General features: G+C 39.5%; 1 protein-coding gene across 2 annotated transcripts in view; it reads right to left on the bottom strand.

Moving 5' to 3' along the window:
- LOC144595959 (cytoplasmic dynein 1 intermediate chain 2-like) overlaps positions 1–19,034 on the bottom strand; it is a 161,395-nt gene that overhangs the window by 125,270 nt on the left and 17,091 nt on the right. For both annotated transcript variants that reach the window (XM_078403941.1, XM_078403943.1), the window contains exon 2: positions 16,223–16,421. In XM_078403941.1, the coding sequence (XP_078260067.1) occupies positions 16,223–16,299 (77 nt within the window). In that variant the 5' untranslated portion in view covers positions 16,300–16,421. The remainder of the gene's footprint in view (positions 1–16,222; positions 16,422–19,034) is intronic.

Genomic DNA, 19,034 nt, shown 5'->3' with positions numbered 1-19,034 from the left:
GTTTCTACCTGAGCCGCTGAGATCCTCCAGCACTTTGCATTTTGCTCAAGATTTCAGCACCTGCAGTTTCTTGTGTCTTCAAACCCACTCATCAATTATTTTCGTCATCTCCTCAAAAAACTCAATCAAGGTAGGAAGACTTAGCCTGCTGTGGACAAAGCCATGCTGACTGTCCCTAACTATCCTATTCTCTTTCAAATGCAAGTAAATCCTATCCCGAAAAATCCTCTCTAATAGCTTCCCAACCACTATGCAAGGCTCACTAGCCTAGAATTTCCTGGATTTTCTTTATTTCATTACTTAAACAAAAGAATAACATATTCTACTCTCTAGTCCTCCTCGCTTGTGTCTAGAGAGGATACAAAGATCTTCGTCAATTTACTTGCAATCTCCTCTCTTGTCTCTCTGAATAACGGGATAAATCCTTTCAAGCTCTGGGGACTTGACCATCTTAATGCCAACATCACTTCCTCCTTGATCTCAAACTGCCCCAGCGTATTAGTATACCTTGCACTGATCTCACTCCATGTCTTTCTCTTTGGTGAATACAGAGGAAAAGTACTTGTTTAGTATTTCGCCTACATCCTTCGGAATTATGCCTTCGGGCATAAATTCCCTCCTTATCCATGAGTGGTTCTACCTTCTCCCTAGTTACTCTCTGGGTTTTAATGCACATTAAAAAGCCTTGGTTTTTCTATAATCCAACTGGCCAATGACATTCATGGCTCTTCCTGATTGCCTTCTTGGGTTTTTTACTGCTGACTTTATATTCCTCAAAGTCCTGTCTGATTTCTTCTTCCGAAACCTTACATTTTCTTTATATTTCTTTTTGACCAAATTTAGAACCTCTCTGGTCACCTAAGATTATCTTATCTTGCCATTCTTTTCCCATCTCCTTAATGCAACATGCCAGTCCTGAACTCTCAGATGATCTTTAAACAACTCTCACGTGACTAATGTGGACAGACAGTTACAGCTGTTTCAAATGTATTCTTCCTCGCTACTGCCTAGAAACGTTGTAATCTGCTTTACCCCAAGTTAGTAACTCAAGATCCAGATTTATTCTTATTAATAACTATCATAAGACTTATGGAGTCATGATCGCTATCCTCAAAATGTTCTTCCACTGAAACACCAATAACCTGGCCAGGCTCGTTTTCCAATACAAAGCCCATTTGGTCCCTTCCCAAGCTGGAGTATCCATATATTGTTTTAAGAAAGCCACTTGGATACGCCTAACAAATTCTGCCCCATTGAAGTCTTTTGCACTCAGAAAGTACCAATCTATATTGGGATGGCTAAAGTCACTCCATATAACAATCCTGTTGCTTTTACAACTGTCTTCATATTTGTTCCTCTGTCTCCCGCTGGTTATTTGGAAACCAATAATTGTATGTCCTCTCTGAGGGCCATTGTGATATTCTTCCAGATTTGTAGTACAACTCCTCCGCCTCGTTACCTCCCTCTCTATCACGTCTAAAACATCGTGAACCTGGAATGTTGAATTGCCAGTCTTGTTCCTCTAGCAATCAAGTCTCCAAATGGCCACAATGTCAGTTTCAAGCACTGATCCAGGCTCTAAATTCGTCTACTTTACCCACAAGAGTCCTTGCGTTGAAATAAACACACATCAGCCAATTAGTTTCAGCATGTTCATTAACCTCCCCCTTGAGGCTTACTGGTCAGAATCCCTACCTTCCCATCAGTCTTTCCATTTGCTAACCTGCTGCTTTGGTCCCGTCCCCCCCCCCACCTGCCACTCTAGTCTAAACCATCCCAAGTACCACTAGCAAACCCCCATGCTTGGATATTGATTCCCGTCCAGTTCAGATGAAACCCACCCCTTTTGTACAGAACCCACCTGTCCTGGAGGAGAGCCCAATGATCCATGTATGTTAAGCCCTCTTCCTGCACCATCTCCTTAGTCATGTGCTCTTCTTTCAATTCCTTTCCTCACTAGCAGGTGGCACAGGTCACAACCCAGGAGGTCCTTTTTGTTTAACCTATTATTTAACTCCCTAAATTCTCTTTGTAGAACCTCATCTCCCTTCCTCTATACAATATGAACCAGAACCTCCAGCTGCTCACTCTTCTCTCTCAGAATGTTCTGAATTTGCTCCGAGCCATCCCTTACCCTGGCACCATGGAGGCAACAGACCATCCTGGAGTCTCGCTTGCCACAACAGAAATGTCTCTCTGTACCACTGACTATATAGCCCCTGTCACTATGACTCGCCATGCCTGTGCTCTGTCTTGGTGTTTAACAGGCCCGGATGTGGTGCCATTGTCTGCTGTTACTATTTGCCCCAGAGGGGATATCACCCCCAAATGTATCCAAAACGGTACACTTGTTTGAGAGGCAGATAGCCACAAGAGACACCTTTGCTACCTGCCTGCCTCTCCTGGCAGTCACCCATCCATCTGGCTGAACCTTTGGTGTGTCCATGTCCCCAAAGCTCCTTTCCATAACCCTCTCTGCCTCCCATATGCTCCTCAGCCTGTCCTGCTGCCACTCCAAACGGTCCATGCTGTCTGAGAGTTGTACACACCACCTGCAGGCATCGTGGCACATTGGTAGAACTGCTGCCTCGCAGCGCCAGAGACGCCGGTTCGATCCTGACCTTGGATGCTGTCTGAGTGTGGAGTTTGCACGTTCTCCCTGTGACCGTATGGGTTTCCTCCGGATACTCCGGTGTCTTCCCATATCGCAAAGACGGCGGGTTTGTAGGTTAATTGGCCTCTGTTAATTGCCTGAGTGTGTAGGGAGTGAATAAGAAAGTAGGATAACATAGAACTAATGTGAGTCAGCGAGGACTCGTTGGGCCGAAGACCTGTTTCCATGCTGTAACTCTCAAATATATCTTTCAATTAATTTCAATTGTCATCAGAGGCACCTGACTGCATCTGGCAGGAGGTCCATATCACTCCATTGACTGCCATAAGTGCCCCTTTAATGCTCACTTTAAAACAAATCTCACAGATTCATTGAGAAGTAAACCTCAAACACCTTACCTTGCCCTTATTTCGTATCCGCCCACCCTCTTCACTAAAGCTTTGTATTCACCAAAGTCCACATTTTTACCTCCCAACATCACTTCCACCTCAAAGAAGCCCTTCTTAAAATGTCCACTCTGCTAGAGCATTAGTCCAGCATTTTGTGCCTATCTTCAATGTAAACCAGCATCTGCAGTTCCATCCTACACATGTCTATCTGCTAGAACCTGACTCTTTTTTACCTGCTGCTTAGGCTGGCTGGCCTGAAAAACAACATATCCTTACCTGCTTATGAACCTTTAAACATCTCTGTCCCACACAATAGAAATATTTGTCTGCTCATGGTCCTATGGCTAATTGACTGAATTCATCTACCCCTCTTGATTCCATATCCATCACTGTCTTCTCTTAACAAAGTAAACGATTAATATCCATTACTTTTGCTGTAGGTTAAAGGTGCCAGTATGCACGATTAATAAACATGCATATCATATGGCCAAAAAACAAAATAATGGGTTTTAATTTTGTAGAGGAGCTGCTATGCTGTATTGGTGCATAACTTTTTTTTAAAACTGTCAATATTTATCTGTAGTTAGCAACACTAGATGTTCCAAGATGTTCACTCTTGTTTAAAACCAATATATCTTTCTTATTTCTTTAAATAGCTTAAAAAATAAATTGGTAATTGATAACCCACAGGCTTTGTCAACTTAGTTAGCTTGATTATTTTTATGGGAAATAATTTAATAAAGATATATTCTTATTAAAATACAACTAACAGAATGTTTGCTTTGTTCTGTTTGACTGCCTGAAAATAATCTGCTTTCTGCGGCATGAATGTAAATTTTTAATTGCCTTTATTAGGCTTTAAAAATTTCCAATGTCATTTTAATTTTATGCTCAGTATATCAAACTGCCAGATTACATCTGTGACAACCTTTTATTCTCCAAGGCCATTCATTATGTTTGTTATGATTAGATCATGGTAAACAAAGTTACATTTTCTATGACATCAAATTAACTTTAAATATCAAGTCTTCTTGGGATTGATAAAATACATCTCTTGATGCTCCTGAACACATCATCAGTGATGTAACCTGGGGTCATTGGGTGTTTCGGGTCTTTCAACATCAGACACCTTCGCCCGGGCGACCCAGCCGTGGTTGATCTGACCACGACTTGTGTTCAGGTGGCATTCGCTCCTCCCATGGACCTCCTCGCCTGATCCAGAGCCATCTCGAAGCTTTCTCCGCTGCCTCTGTGGTGTTCTAGATGACTCTTCTCTCGATTCCAGTGATGCCCCAGTACACTCAAGGCTTTGTAGAGCGATTGCCCTGCAAAACCTCTACAGCCAACCTCGATGGGTATACACCTTGCCTTCCAGCCCTGCAAAACTTCTACAGCCAACCTCGATGGGCATACATCTTGCCTTCCAGCCCTGCTTACGGCAGTCTATGACCAGTTTTTCGTACTTGGTCTTCTTCCTCTCGTGGGCCTCCTCCAGACGGTCCTCCCATGGCACTGTCAGTTCTAACAAGACGGTGTTTTTGGTCGCCTCTGAGACCAGGAGGATGTCCGGCCTCAGGGTGGTCGTGGTGATGTGCCGTGGAAACCAGTTGTTTCACCACGTCTACAGAAAGCTGCCAGTCCTGCGCAGTCACCAGGATTCCTGACGGATTCTTGGCTGCTGTGGTTCTTGGCAGCTGCACTCCAGCCTTCACGAAGGTGATCATCTGGGTAGTGGGGCGTGCTCGTCTGCAGCTGCTGATTCACATGCTGATGGCTTCTGCAATGGGTTTCAGAACCTGGTCGTGACGCCAGGTGTACCGGCCCTGCCCAAGAGCCTTAGTTTGGAAAATTTTCTAAGAAAATTACTTGCCAAATACACCTATAAATTTATAATTCGGCCGATAATTTCAGTGATCACAGTGTCTTGCTCCAGAACCTCTCCATCGTTTGTATGGAATCTCAGCTCATTTACTGCCTCAGATCATATACTGCTTTAAGCCTTCGCCGCTGTCTGTTGCCTCTCTTGGCTGAAATAGTTTAGTTTAGTTTACTGTCACATGTATTGAGGTACAGTGAGAAGCTTTTGTTGCGTGCTAACCAGTCAGCGGAAAGACAATACATGATTACAATCAAGCCATTCACAGTGTACAGATCCATGATACGGGAATAATGTTTAGTGCAAGATACCGCCAGAAAAGTCCAATCAAAGATAGTCCGAATGGCTCCAATGGGAGATGAATGAGGAGATAAATAGAATGTGATTACAAAGCCTTGTAGATTATAACATTTCTTTATGTCCTGATATCAGCTACGCAATTGTAGAATAGGCCGTGTGAGATCCACACCGATCTGTGTGAGATCTACACGGCGCTGGTTGGATCAACAAGCATCTTCACTGGGATTCCACAGTGCATCTTTTTATGGCTTCTCCAGAGCAATACTGGTAGAGGTATTAATATGCCTCTGTGTAATCATTGCCTTGTAACTTGTAGGTAGATTACCAAAGGATGAGGAAATAATAGTTAATTGCTACGTTCTCATAAAAAAGCTGTAATATTTCTAACTTCCTGGAAGTCAAAAAAGTACAAATAGAACATAGAATATAGAACATAGAATATAGAACAATACAGCACCGGAACTGGCCCTTCGGCCCATAATGTTTATGCCAAACATGATGCCAAGACCTGCTCTTATATCTGCCTGCACATGATCCACATCTCTCTATTCCCTGCATATCCAAGTGCCCATACAAAAGTCTCTTAAATGCCACTGTTGTATCTGCTTCCACCACCACCCCCTGCAGTGCATTAGAGGCACTCTCCACCGTGTAAAACAAAATCATCCCACACATTTTGATTAAATATTGCCCGCACATCTCTCTAGTATTTGATATTTCCCTCCTGGGGAAAAGGTGCTGACTGTCCACCCTATCAATGCCTCTCATAATTTTAACTTTTATCAGGTCACCCCTCACCCTCTGGTGTTTCAGAGAAAACAATCCAAAGGAAGGGTCTTGAGCCTGATTTTAAGACAGATTTTTATCAATTTCTTGGTTAAACTATGTTGAATTCTAAAGTACACCTGATCATCAGATTTGCTTCTTTTTCTGCCAAACATCGTTAGATTTAATACTATCTTTAAATTCTCCTTTGACCCAAACTTTTCCTGTTGGGCTTATATGCTCAAAGGAATGCATATCCATTGCTAATCAGGTATTACATCTTTAAATGCTAGCCATTGCTTGCCTCTTTAATTTCTCTGTCTATCAAAACCACCTGCTCCTTGGAGCTTCATAGTTTCCTTTGTATAGAATAAAAAAACCTTGTTCCAGAACAAACACATCACTTTTGTACTTAATATAAAACTCTTTCATCTTACACTCATTCTTTCCTCAGGGCCCTCTTATAACAAGAATATTTAAATAATCCTCCTTTGTTGTGCAATACCAGGTTTAAAATAGTAAATTTCTTAGCTGGTCCCTCAGCATGAAAATGTAACAATTCATCTCATGTAGTCAGAGCATCATCATTCACAGAAACAAGCCCTTCAGCCCAACTCATCCATGCCGACTATGTTTCATAACTGAGATAGTTCCATTTGCCTGCATTTACCCCATATTTCTCCAAACCTTTCCCATCCATGTACCTGTCTAAATGTTTTTTTAATGTTGCCGTGGTACCTGCCTCAACTACTTCCATCGGCAGCTTGTTCTATATATACACAACTCTTTGTGCGAATAAATTACCTCTTAGGTAACTTTGAAATCATTCCCTTCTCACCTTAAACTAATACCCTCTAATTCTGGATTTCTCTACCCTAGGAAAAAGACTGTAGGCATTTATCTTATCTGTCATGATTGTGTACACCTCTATAAAATCATCCTGGCCTACACTCCAGGGAAATAAAAGTCCTGGCCTATGCAGCCTCTCCTAATAACTCAAGCCTTCGAGTCCTGATAACATTCTGACAAATCTTTATCAGAAATTCATAATTTATATTGTTAGTACTATAATGATTTATGTAGATTAAAGCCACTCCCCTCCAACCCTGCATGATTGCTGTTTTACTTTTACTTGCCACCTCTAACTTTCTAATTTTTTCTCTGGGACACTAGAAGTTGCAGGATCTGATAAAAGTATACTAAATTTTGAGGGGCATAGATAGGGTAGACAGCCTGAACCTTTTTTCCCAGTGTGGAAAAATCAAAGGTAGAGTGCATTGCTTTAAAGTGAGATGGACAAAGTTTAAAGAAGATGTGCGGGGCAAGTCTTTTGCAGAGGTGGTGAGTGCCTGGCACACACGCTGGAGGGTGGTGGTTGTGGCAGATACGATCATGGTATTTAAGAGACTTTTGGAAAGGCATATGGATATGCAGGGAATGGAGGGGTATGGATTATGTGCAGGCAGATAAGAGTTGGTTTTGACATCATGTTCAGCATTATGGGCTGGAGGGCCTGTTCCTGTGCTGTACTGTTCCATGTTCTATGTACACCAAGCCCAACATATCAATTCCAATTTGGAAGCTTCTGACCAACTTTCACCAATGTTTTCTATCTCCTGCTGCATAGTTCCACCCCAACTGATTCTAATTGTATATCATGAACAGCTAAGCCAAGATCCTTTCTACTTACTGAACTGATGTCAGCCCTTCTTTAAAGTTTCTATCCCACTTTCTTTCCCTTTTTGCTTGTTTTTCCCCAGGAATCTTTACTTCCAATTTTGGTTAGCCTGCAAAAACAATTAGATCCCACTCAGTTATGACTACTGTGCTGCTAATTCATCCATCTTGTGTGCATGCATTGTACATTTAGATACAGTGCCTTTAAGTTTGGGCTTTTATACAATTTTTTTCTCCTACTCTGACTCTATTTCCTACGTGGAGCACCTTGGTCGGGTTGGGCTGAAGGGCCTGTTTCCATGTTGTATGACTCTATGACTCTACATCTTCAAAAAATCTGCATCAAGCTAAAAAATATGACGTTGGGGTTTGGTGATCAAAAGTTCAGTCAAAACGAGAGGTTTTAAGGATCATCCCAAAGAGGAGGCAGGTGTAGAAGGAAGGGTTCATTAGGGTAATTCCAGAACTTGGGACCCAGATGGCTGAAGACACTAGCATCAAATCTGCAGTGAACAAAATTGTATAAAATACAGAAATCCAGGCTGCAGCAGTTTGGAGAGGGGTCTGGTGATGGAAGATGCAACAGAGACACAATTGGGTAATGCAATGCAGTGAAATATGCCATGTATAAGAATGTAAGTGCTCACATGTGCCAAAAATATAAATGATAGCTTTGGCAACAGAACTGCTGTGACAGAGATGCAGACAAATATTGTTACCGATTTTAAAGTAGAATACTAGTGTAATTGTGAGGGCATAAGTCAGAAACTGCACCATAAGCAGTTGGAAACAGAGTCTGTGGAGCATACATGGAGATGGCAAGCTGAGACAAAGGCAATGGATTTGGTCTTCCCAATCCTTTTAACTCTCATTTTTAAATTAGTTATAGCACTTTAGAATTCTTTGGTTTATTAGCTTAAACATAAGACAGTTTCCAGTCTTCACTTGAACAAATTGCAGTGATGAAGTTCACAAAAACAATTGCCAGAGGCTTTCGAACAGAACTTCAGGTTGTAATATCTATGCAAGATATTGTGAAGATGTTTAATGGCCCGAGTTTCTTCATTGTGCATACTTTACTGACGTCTACATCTATAATAAACCCACAGCCGGTCTTACTGCATCTGGAATTTGTCCACTCATTTCAATAATACTGAGAAAGCTAATTAAATACCGTGATATTTCAGATGTTCGAGATATTTTCATTTATATTATCCCCTGAACACAACCAGTCAAGCTTCAACATTCTGGAAACATTATGAGTAGAAAAAACAATTCTATTGCTGCTGCACATAATTCATCTATTCAGTTGTCTCTTGTCTCCTCCAAATTTTAAGAATTTAAGCAACCAATTGGCTTTAAACCAATTCTCATGTTTTCTTTTCAACTGCTTTTACATGTCTATTCATAGTACTAAAGCACTGAAATTGCATTCTCTGGCATTACCTGCTTAGATGCAAAATTATGAGAAGCAAAGATGGGGCAAATAGTAGGAAACTTTACCCCATGATAGAGGTACCTAAAACTACAGGGCATATGTTTGGATAATATGCCAGGATGTTGAGGGGATGTGTGGATGAACCTTTACACTCAGAGAGTGACTGGAATCTGGAACACACGGTCCATCGGGGGTGGAGGACCATAATCTCACTTGAAATGTCAATGCATAGAAGGTCACGGATCCAATGCTGGTAAATGGGTTTATTATCTACTGATACCTGATGGTGGCAGGGACATGGTAGGCAAATGGCATGTTTCTGTATTATTTGTCTCTGTGACTATGAGAAACTTCAGAATTTCATCCCAACACTGATCCATGTTTAGTCAAGCTTTCCAGTGATAACACCGAAGACTTGCACGGGAAATTTTCATTTCAATCTGGATTAACGGTATTCTATTGACACCATTGCTACAAAGGTGTGCTGGTCTGTTCACACGACCAAGAGTAGGGTTCAACACTTTTGGCACAATAATCCACAGAGCCTCTTCATGGCAAATTTATGTAGGTAGTTTGTCATCTAGATTGCCTGAATCAAGTTCCCTAACTTGTGTTTGATTGAAATCAACTGGTATTAATGGAGACTCTGAATAAAGGGTTTCAAACAGATTGAAAGTGGCAGAAAAATGTGAAGAAAAAGCCTCATAATAATAACAATAAATGAAACGTAATTACTTACAGAACTACTTAATTTTATATGACATTTCACGATTCATTTAAATAGCACTGCAAATGGCTACTTCCAATCTCTAGAGTTTATGTATTGAAGTCAGATTAAGAAAGGGAGTGTGACTAACGTATAAATGTGCCTGCATCCTAACAATATCATTAGATTAGTATTTTGATATGCTAAGATGACCATTTAATTTCAAGAACAATATTCAATGCCAGACTGATGATAAGCATTAGCAAACTAGATCCCAAACTGGCTTGGTGATAGTAGGAGGCAGAGAATGATAGTTAAGGGTTGTTTTTGTGATTTGAAGCCTGTGATTAGTGGTGGGCGAGATAAATCAGTTTCTGGGACCCTTGCTGTCTGAATGTTCTGCCAGGTCTATAGGTCTAAAATAGGAAGCCTGTTTTGATTTTTTAGTACACAGCAATGGGGGGGATAAAAAAAACTGTCCCCGAATGTAACTTGTTTTCTATGATACAGAAAGAATTTTAATTAAATCCACAAATGGCAGTAAATGGTCACTAAAGTATGAATTCTGCAAAGAACTCTTTCATGTGTAACAAAGCAAATAAACGTCTCCTCATGTTTTCACCTGAAACACCTTGACAGGACTGTCTGCTCATTGCAGGCTGCAGACGGCTGCAAGTTATAAAGGCGAGCATACCACAGCCTGTGGCAACAGGTAATTACAGTCAGTACCACTGACAAAGTGAAATACCAGAACAGATAATATAATGAAGCAGAAAGCAGAGACATATGTTCGTGTTGAAATAGTAAAACTCACTCCTTTTGTAAAGTTTTGCTTGGCAAAGAAATAAAAAATCTGTGAATAAACATTAGTTGATGGATAGACAGTAATTGGCCTACAGTAATTTTTCTTTACCAAGACATATATGCTCCTCACTTTTGGTCTTTGATTACCAGTTTGGTCACTTATAGTGCCAGATTTGTACAGGTGTTAGACGCAAAATGCTGGACTAACTCAGCAGTTCAGGCAGCATCTCTGGAGAAAAGGAATAGGCGACGTATTAGATCAGAACCCATCTTCAACTGAAAGATAATCTTTCTGAAAGCTTCTCTATCTTTCAGTTTGAGGAAGGGTTATGACCCGAATCATCACCAATACCTTGTCTCCAGAGACGCTGCCTGACTGGCTGAGTTACTCCAGCATTTTGTGTCTATCTTCGGTATAAACCAGCATCTGCAGTTCCTTCCTACAGATTTGTACATGGGTGGCTATCGGTTAATTAATGTCCAAATACACAATATATACAGAGAAAGACAACTGTCACCATGATTTTCTTTTATGCTGGAAATAAAGTTGAGATAGTTGGGCAGTTTTCCGACAATAAACCCCAAATAAATCCACAGCATGATGGCATGCTGGATCTTGCTCAGCCTAGTCTTTTAGAGAGTAGCACAGCAAACACTCATTGCATCTGAAGGGGTTGGGGAGTGGAGAAGGGGGTAGCTGAAGTTTAGCAGCTGAGGGAGGAGGCACACAAGAACACCTTGCAGCAAAAAGAGGTGAAGGATGAGATAATCACTCAGTGATTCCAAACACCTGCTCATTCCTTTGCCGTAAAAACTTGCATAAAAATTCCTCTGCATAAATATACTTTGTTACATCCATCAATGCTCCTATTAAATGCATACAATGAATTAAGCCATTGGCCAACATCAATAGACACTCTAGCAATTCAGACTCAATGACCCTCATTAAGATTACTGTGGATCAAAATGTCAGATGTGATGAAATAATTGAATATAATTCCAATCATTCCAATTCTCTTCAGAATGTCAACTGACGGCTCATCAAGTTTTCTCAAGTTCAGATTTTCTAAACATATCTCGCTTATATTACACCCATACCATTAGCTAATTGGAAAGCTGTTGGGTTTTTTTTAGAAAGCCTTAAAGTACTCAATGATTCCTGTATGCTTTAGTCAGGGGGTCGACAAAGATCATCACAGGCTCCAAGCTTGTGACTCCATGCCTCTTTCAATACCATCATGGACCATGTGGATACCAACACGTGCATCTGACTGGAGGTCTGTGACCAGTGTTGTCCAACAAGGATAGTGGAGGGACCTCTACATATAAATAATTTGGATGAAAATGCAAGTGATCTGATTTCTCCCTGAAAGTGGAAACATAAGTAGATAGAGTGGTAAAGAAGGTGTAGGATATGCTTTCCTTCACTGGTTGGGGCATTGAGTACAAGAGTTAGGGAATCATTTTACAGCTGTATAAAACTTTGGTTGGGTAGAATTGGGAATACTGTGTGAAGTTCTGGGAAGGATGTAGAGTCCTTGGAGAGAGTGTAGAAGAGGTTTACCAGAATGTTGAAAATAGACACCAAATGCAGGAGTAACTCAGCGGGTCAGGCAGCATCTCTGGAGAAAAGGAATAGGTGACGTTTTGGGTCGAGACCCTTCATCAGACCAGAATGTTGCCTGGATTAGAGAGAAATGGCTGTGAAGAGCTGTTGGGCAAACTTGGATTGTTTTCTTTGGAACAATGGAGGTGAGCCTTGATAGTTGTACGTAAAGCAATGAGAGGCATAGATAGGTTAGACAGTCAGAACCTTTCTCCCCGGGTAGAAATGTCAGAGACTGGAACAAAAAGCTTTAAGGTCAGAGGAAAAAAAATGTAATGGAGATGTGTGTGGCACGTTTTTTTACACAGAGAGTGGTGAATGCTTAAAATAAAGGCAGGTAATTTAAACTGTGCACATTGAAAGACCCTAAAGTATTCCAGGGATCCAGAGTACTACTCAGTAGATGCAGGTAAATATTATTTAGTCCCTGTACAACTACAAAATTCTTTGTTCTCATGATAGCCTACAATGCTGTGAAGTATATTCTGCACTCTGTATCTTCCCCTTTGCTCAATCTATTTTAATAGCATTTGACTTGATTGTATTTGTGTACAGTATATCTGAGCTGTTTGGATAGCATGCAAAACAAAGCATGCAAAACAAGGTACCATGTACCTTGGTACATGTGACAATAAAATTTCACTGTACCTCGGTACATGTGACAAATAAAGTACCATTGAACCCTCCAACATAGTCAATTGAAACACTGCATTTCTAAAGCACAGACATCTGTTTTTTGGTTAAACTAATCTAAGCATTTTCTTTTACAAATTTATTTAACAATGAAAAAAAACAAAAAACTAAACGGACGATCAGCCATGATCACAATGAATGGCGGTGCTGGCTCGAAGGGCCGAATGGCCTCCTCCTACACCTATTTTCTATGTTTCTATGTAAACATGCTATTTGGTATGCATTGAATTATCAGAACAGGCAAAGCAAATTGTTGTCTTTTGGTCTTTTTTAAATTGCGATGCATGGTAATATTGCAGTAGAAGAAATAAAACTAAGACTCTAAATGATCCCAAATATTCTTATTACAACAAGGAAAGTAATGAAAATCTTGACAGTTGTATCTTCAATGATATATTGCATAATGAAAACATCATTTGGCAGTCAGGTATGCAATGTTTAAGTCATGATGAATCTTGAACTCATTCCAAGGATTCCTGCAACAAGATGCTATGCGAAAGGTAAAGTGCATGTGTGCAGTCTCTCTTGGTGCATACTTTGCAACATTCGTTTTAATAGACTTTCCTCGAAACAATCAGTAATGTCTATTTCAGGACAATATTTATTCCCCAAAAATAAATTAGTTGATGATCATTAATTGGTGTTTGTGAGAGCTTGTTGCACTGGCTGTTGAGACTCCTACAATATAACAATGGGCCAATTACACTCAGTGCACCCCATTACTCTATTGCTGGGGCTGTAGATCTGACGGAACCATGTGGAAAAAAATGGAATCCAGTCATTTTTGCACAAATGCACTAATTATCATTGGGTACTGTTGGGCTGTGAGGCTCATTGAATGTATCACTGATGTTTTGAGGTTCAAACTGAAAAAATGCAAGTTGCCTTGTCATTCTGGTCTGCCTTTAATGTAAATGGAAATTTCGGGGAAAAAATCAGCTATCAGGCAGCATTTGTGGAGAGAGAAGTCGAGTTAATATTTGAAATCATGCTGCCTGACCCACTGAGTTAAGTGTACTCCAACAATTTGTGTCAATCTTTGATATAAACCAGCAATTGTTCATTAGTTCATAAGTTGTAGGAGCAGAATTAGACCATTCGGCCCATCATGTCTACTCTGCCATTCAATCATGGCTGATCTATCTTTCCCTCTCAACTCCATGCTCCTGCCTTCTCCCCATAACCCTTGACAAAATAACCCCTGATTTTCGTTGCTTTCCTTGTTATAATAAGAAATTTGTGGATCATTTAGAGTCTTGCCATTATTTACTTTACTGCAATATTGCCATCCATCTCAATTTTAAAAAGACCAAAAGACAACAACTTGCTTTGACTGTTGTGATAATACAATGCTTACAAATTATCTTTATATATTTGCATTAAATGTTGTACCCTTTGTCCTTTATCTGTGCACTATGGATAGCTTGATTGTATTCATGTATCATCTTTTGTTTGACTGGATGGTACACAAACAAAAGATTTTCTCGGTACATGATAATAATATATTAAACTAAACTAAATTTCATCATGTACTGAGCCAACAACTGTTTCTCTTTGCACAGTAGCTGTCTAACCTGCAAAGTATTTATATCATTTTCTTTTTCATTTCAGATTTTAAACATCTGCAGGTTTAGCTTTTCACTTGAGATGCCCCAATGTATATAATGCATCTTAACAGTAATGTAAAAGTTCCTCTCCTGAATCCACAGCAGCTACTGGTCTCTAATTGTCATCACCAACTCCCCAGTAGTTGCATCCATCCTGTCAATAGCATTGCCCTCCCACCCTTTTCTCCACCTTGCCACCACCCTCATTAAACCTGGTGGGCTCAGATGACAGCAGTTGTGGAGTGATACGATTTTCAGATTGTGTCATTCACAGGTTCATCTAAATATTTCATGCAACTGAAAAATAATACTCTGCATTCATGTGATTGAAACATATTCGACTGCACAGCGAGACACAAAAACAACTTTTCAGAAACAACAAACTTTTTTTTAGACGTCCTGTATTTACTGAGATATTTTCTTCACATTTTAAGACTTTATGAATAGCAGCAAGTACAATTATCCTATTAATAAAAAGGTATAAAATTGCAAATTCAAATCTCAAAATTTGTTAAATGTTTCATATTATTATTCTTCTCACCTCATTTAAGATATAAATCAAAGAGGCTTGTAAAATGAAAAGCACACAGATCCTAAAACTTTCTTGTACAGTCTAGCCTCCTCACATGTTTTCTTGTCAGCAAGAAACCTTTGAGTAACCTATAGGTTACTACATTCCTTACAAGGTCTTCGTAACACCCGATAAGGAATAATGGTTCCCTAAGGCACTTGCAGGTCAATTAAGGATGCTGTAATTCACTTAATAATGTGAATAACAAACATTTTAAGATGAAAAATCACATTTATTTATGTTTAGGGCATGTTGTGGAATGGTTACCCATGCATGTGGAAAATAACTACTGTACTTTTTTCTTTTTCCATTCTCTAGATGCTATAAAAGAAATAAATCCAAGAAACACGACAAAGTCCAAGAAAACACAAAGCCTGATTTGGCGATTAGTTTATCCTTGTATGTATGCTTTAACATGAGCTTTGGCATTTTTAGCAAATATCTTATAAAGTGAACTAATTTTTACAATCTTGGTACTTTGAATAACGTGTTCTTAGCATTGGATGCTAAAATTGGAGCTGGACTGTTTTACCATCTTTCTCAGTGAGGTGACAGTAATTTTGGGACTAATATCAGCATGACCAGGAGTAAATTATTTGATGATTATAAAGATTTAATTTTTTGTTTTGTTTTTCCAATATTTTGCCGTAAGTAATGACATTAATTATCTGCAAAACCTTTCTTGAACCTTAACCATGACCTCTTGTGCAGCTCAGGAATGGGAAAAGTGGAGCATATTTAAGGTCAGCAAGGTAGAAACTAGTGATGACCAACACAAGCCAAACATTAGATAATATTTTTTCGATCAATCAAGTCCACAATTGTAAATTAAGTTATTCATTATGAATGTATGGTTAGAAATTGGGTTTAATCTATCTTTGTGCCAAAAAATGTAACAAACAATAAAATCTGAACAAGAAAAAACAGAGATTAGAAAGAAAAGATTCAAAAGAAAGATTAGTTCCAAGTGTATCTAAATAATGGTCCTTTTTCTGCTGGGAGAACTGTATGATGTCAATTTCTGTAGCACTCCTCCCAACACTTCCGAATTTGGTAGAAAGTTTCCGCTTTCTTATTTCATTTCTGCCATTCCGATTTCGCCTCACATTTTTTTGAAAACAGTCGGTAATTGCAATTTGTCAATTCGGCCGCTAGGGGTTCCACGAGAAATCCTACCGTCCTGGAAATCTCCCCGGAAATGTGGCACCTTGGCTGGGGAAGGCAGCCAATCTCGACCTCATCGGGACTTCCATGGCCGATCGGTGGGTTGAATTTGCAATCTTCGGCCAGGGCTCTGGAACTCTAACCCAGCTGGAGCCAGCACATTTATCCCCATAGCCGACTTCCTGGACCGGCTGGATAAACTAGCAAAGCTCTGGAACCAAGAGTGCCAGAAAATCAGTGGTGGAAATGTAATGAGTAAATATTAAATTTAAGTGCAAGATTATATAACTATAACAATTAATTAAGATGGGGTTAAAATATAAAACACAGCAGAAAAGCCAATTACCACCTTTTTGGGCTGATTATCAATTAATGTGCGAATTCACCAAGTACTTCAATATGTACTTCAATAAGCAAGATGATAGTATACTCTAAATTACTGCAATTAGTGGGTTTGTTTTCTCCAGGACTAGAACCAACGTAGAGCAGAAATGTATATCCTTGCTAATCATATGTAAATGCATTTTTGAGTCATTTTTGTGTTTAATTTCATATTCGTAATTTTATTATACACGTACGGCATATTCTTGGAAAATGCTTGGGTATTATAATAAAGTCTTCAACCTGTTATATAATTTAAAAGTATAATAATCACAGGGAATATATTTAGCGACGTCTATATGGCACCAGTGTGAAACGGGCTTTAGTGGTCAGTGGACAGGAGCTGTACATGACGAATTTTCATGTAGGGATTCCCCGAGACATGAGAATTATTTCAAAGGTTTCGCAAGGGTAAAAAGGTTGAGAAACGCTGTGCCAGATGGTATAGGAGTGATCGAAATTACCAACAGTTTTCGGATAGTCAATATCAATGCGTTGTATTTCGATCCTTGTTAGCGCGGTCACAGACTCGCGCTACGATATCCTTCCATATGCTTAGTCGAGTCGCATATATCAACTCTTTCTTCATAACTTAGTCATACATTTTATGACCATTGTTCTTTTATTCAATACCAAGAGAATTGGGATGTGTAAGGAAAAAGCAAAATAGAAAAAACAAAACAAAACAATTTTTTCTTTGTGTTGCAAAAAATATCTCTGTTCAATAACCTTTCCATAAATAGCAGAATATACTCATGATAGGCCTGACATTGTACATGTAGTCCAAGAACTACAGACTGTTGGAAATAATAGTCGTTTTTTACACTTGAATGTATCGCAACGCTTATGCGCATTTTTGCATACATTTTTGTTGCTGATAAGTTGCATTAGGAGCCATATTATTAATTTTGATGTAAAATTCTGAATTTTGGACAACAAAATTATGAATTTGTAAAATCAAATGTTGGGAGGCCTGCTGTAGATATAAATTCATATTTTCAATTGACATTAAATTACATTATAATTGAAATAAATTAGATCCAGTAAGTTACTTTACCAACGTAGTCATTTATTGAGCTTCAATACAGCACATCCTCGTAATAATGGACCTTGGGGGGGTGTCCATTAATGGTGTCCTTTATTGCTGATTGTCCACTATAACAATGTGTAATATATGGCATTTCATTTTTTTAGACCAACAATAAAATTTAGGCTGAGCAAGAAGTGCACTGACTGAGGTGTCTTTTTTCAGCTTTTAGACTTTAGAGTTACAGTGTGGGAACATGCCCTTCAGCCCACCGAGATCGCGGTGACCACAATCATCCTGTAACTAGCACTGTCCTACACACTAGGGACAATTTACAATGTACAGAAGTCAATTAACCTACAAACCTGTGTGTCTTTGGAGTGTGGGAGGAAACCGGAGAAAACCCACGTGGTCACAGGGAGAACGTACAAACTCCACACAAACAGCATCCGTACAGGATCGAAACAGGGTACTGCAAGGCAGCAACTCTACCACTGCTCCACTGTGCCGTACATACACAGTATGGCACATACACACAGTTTAAGCCCAATATCTAAAGACTCTTTCACAATTCAAGGCTGATACCTTGAAGAGCTAAGTGGAAGAAAAGTTCCCGTGAAAATATATAAAAGGAAATATACTTTTGATCAAAGTAATGCACCGCAATTGGGCAACACAATTAGTACTTCTACCCAAGGCAGATAGGGCAATCTGAATTAAAGGTAACTTTCAAATAAGTCAGGTAATGATGAATTATATCAGCATTATACTGGTATGCATAGCTGGAGGAGACCAGACTTCAGCAAAATTGACTTGCATTACATGCTTAGCCGGATGTAGCATTGGTCAGTCAGTGGTAGAGTACTAATAACACATACAGGGTTTTATTCCAGTGTTCAATTGCCACACAGTGTTAAATTCTCACCAAAGATCTCTCTGAAAAAAATAGGCAAATTTTCCATGACATTAGCAATTATCTGTGCTACAAAGACAATCATTTAAATTACCAAAGTTGATGCAAAGCACAATCCAGGTATTTTGTGCAAGTACCAAAGCACGTCCACCATCATAATGAGAAATTTTAACAATCTAATTGTGCTTTTATACACCTAGTAATATCTTATCCAGGTCTAAAGACAATTGTTCACAATTGCAACCTGTTAAAGACAAGAAGGATACTTTCTCGAAAACCTAAGAACAAGAGAACAATACAAAGTTCAGATCTTTCCTGGGAACTAATCAATATTCTTCCAGTTTTCTGAGTAAAATTCAAAGTGCTGAAGAAACTCAACGGGTCAGGCAGCGTCTGTGGAGGGAATAGACGTGCCGTTTCAGGTTGGGACCCTGCTTCAGTCCAAAACGTCGCCAGTCCATTTCCTCCACAGAAGCTGCCTGACCAGCTGAGTTCCTCCAGCA

The sequence above is a fragment of the Rhinoraja longicauda genome, chromosome 8 (assembly GCF_053455715.1).
Source record: "Rhinoraja longicauda isolate Sanriku21f chromosome 8, sRhiLon1.1, whole genome shotgun sequence".
Taxonomy (NCBI): Eukaryota; Metazoa; Chordata; class Chondrichthyes; order Rajiformes; family Arhynchobatidae; genus Rhinoraja; species Rhinoraja longicauda.
The sequence above is the reverse complement of the archived record's forward strand: the minus strand, read 5'-3'. Positions and strand labels throughout refer to the sequence as shown.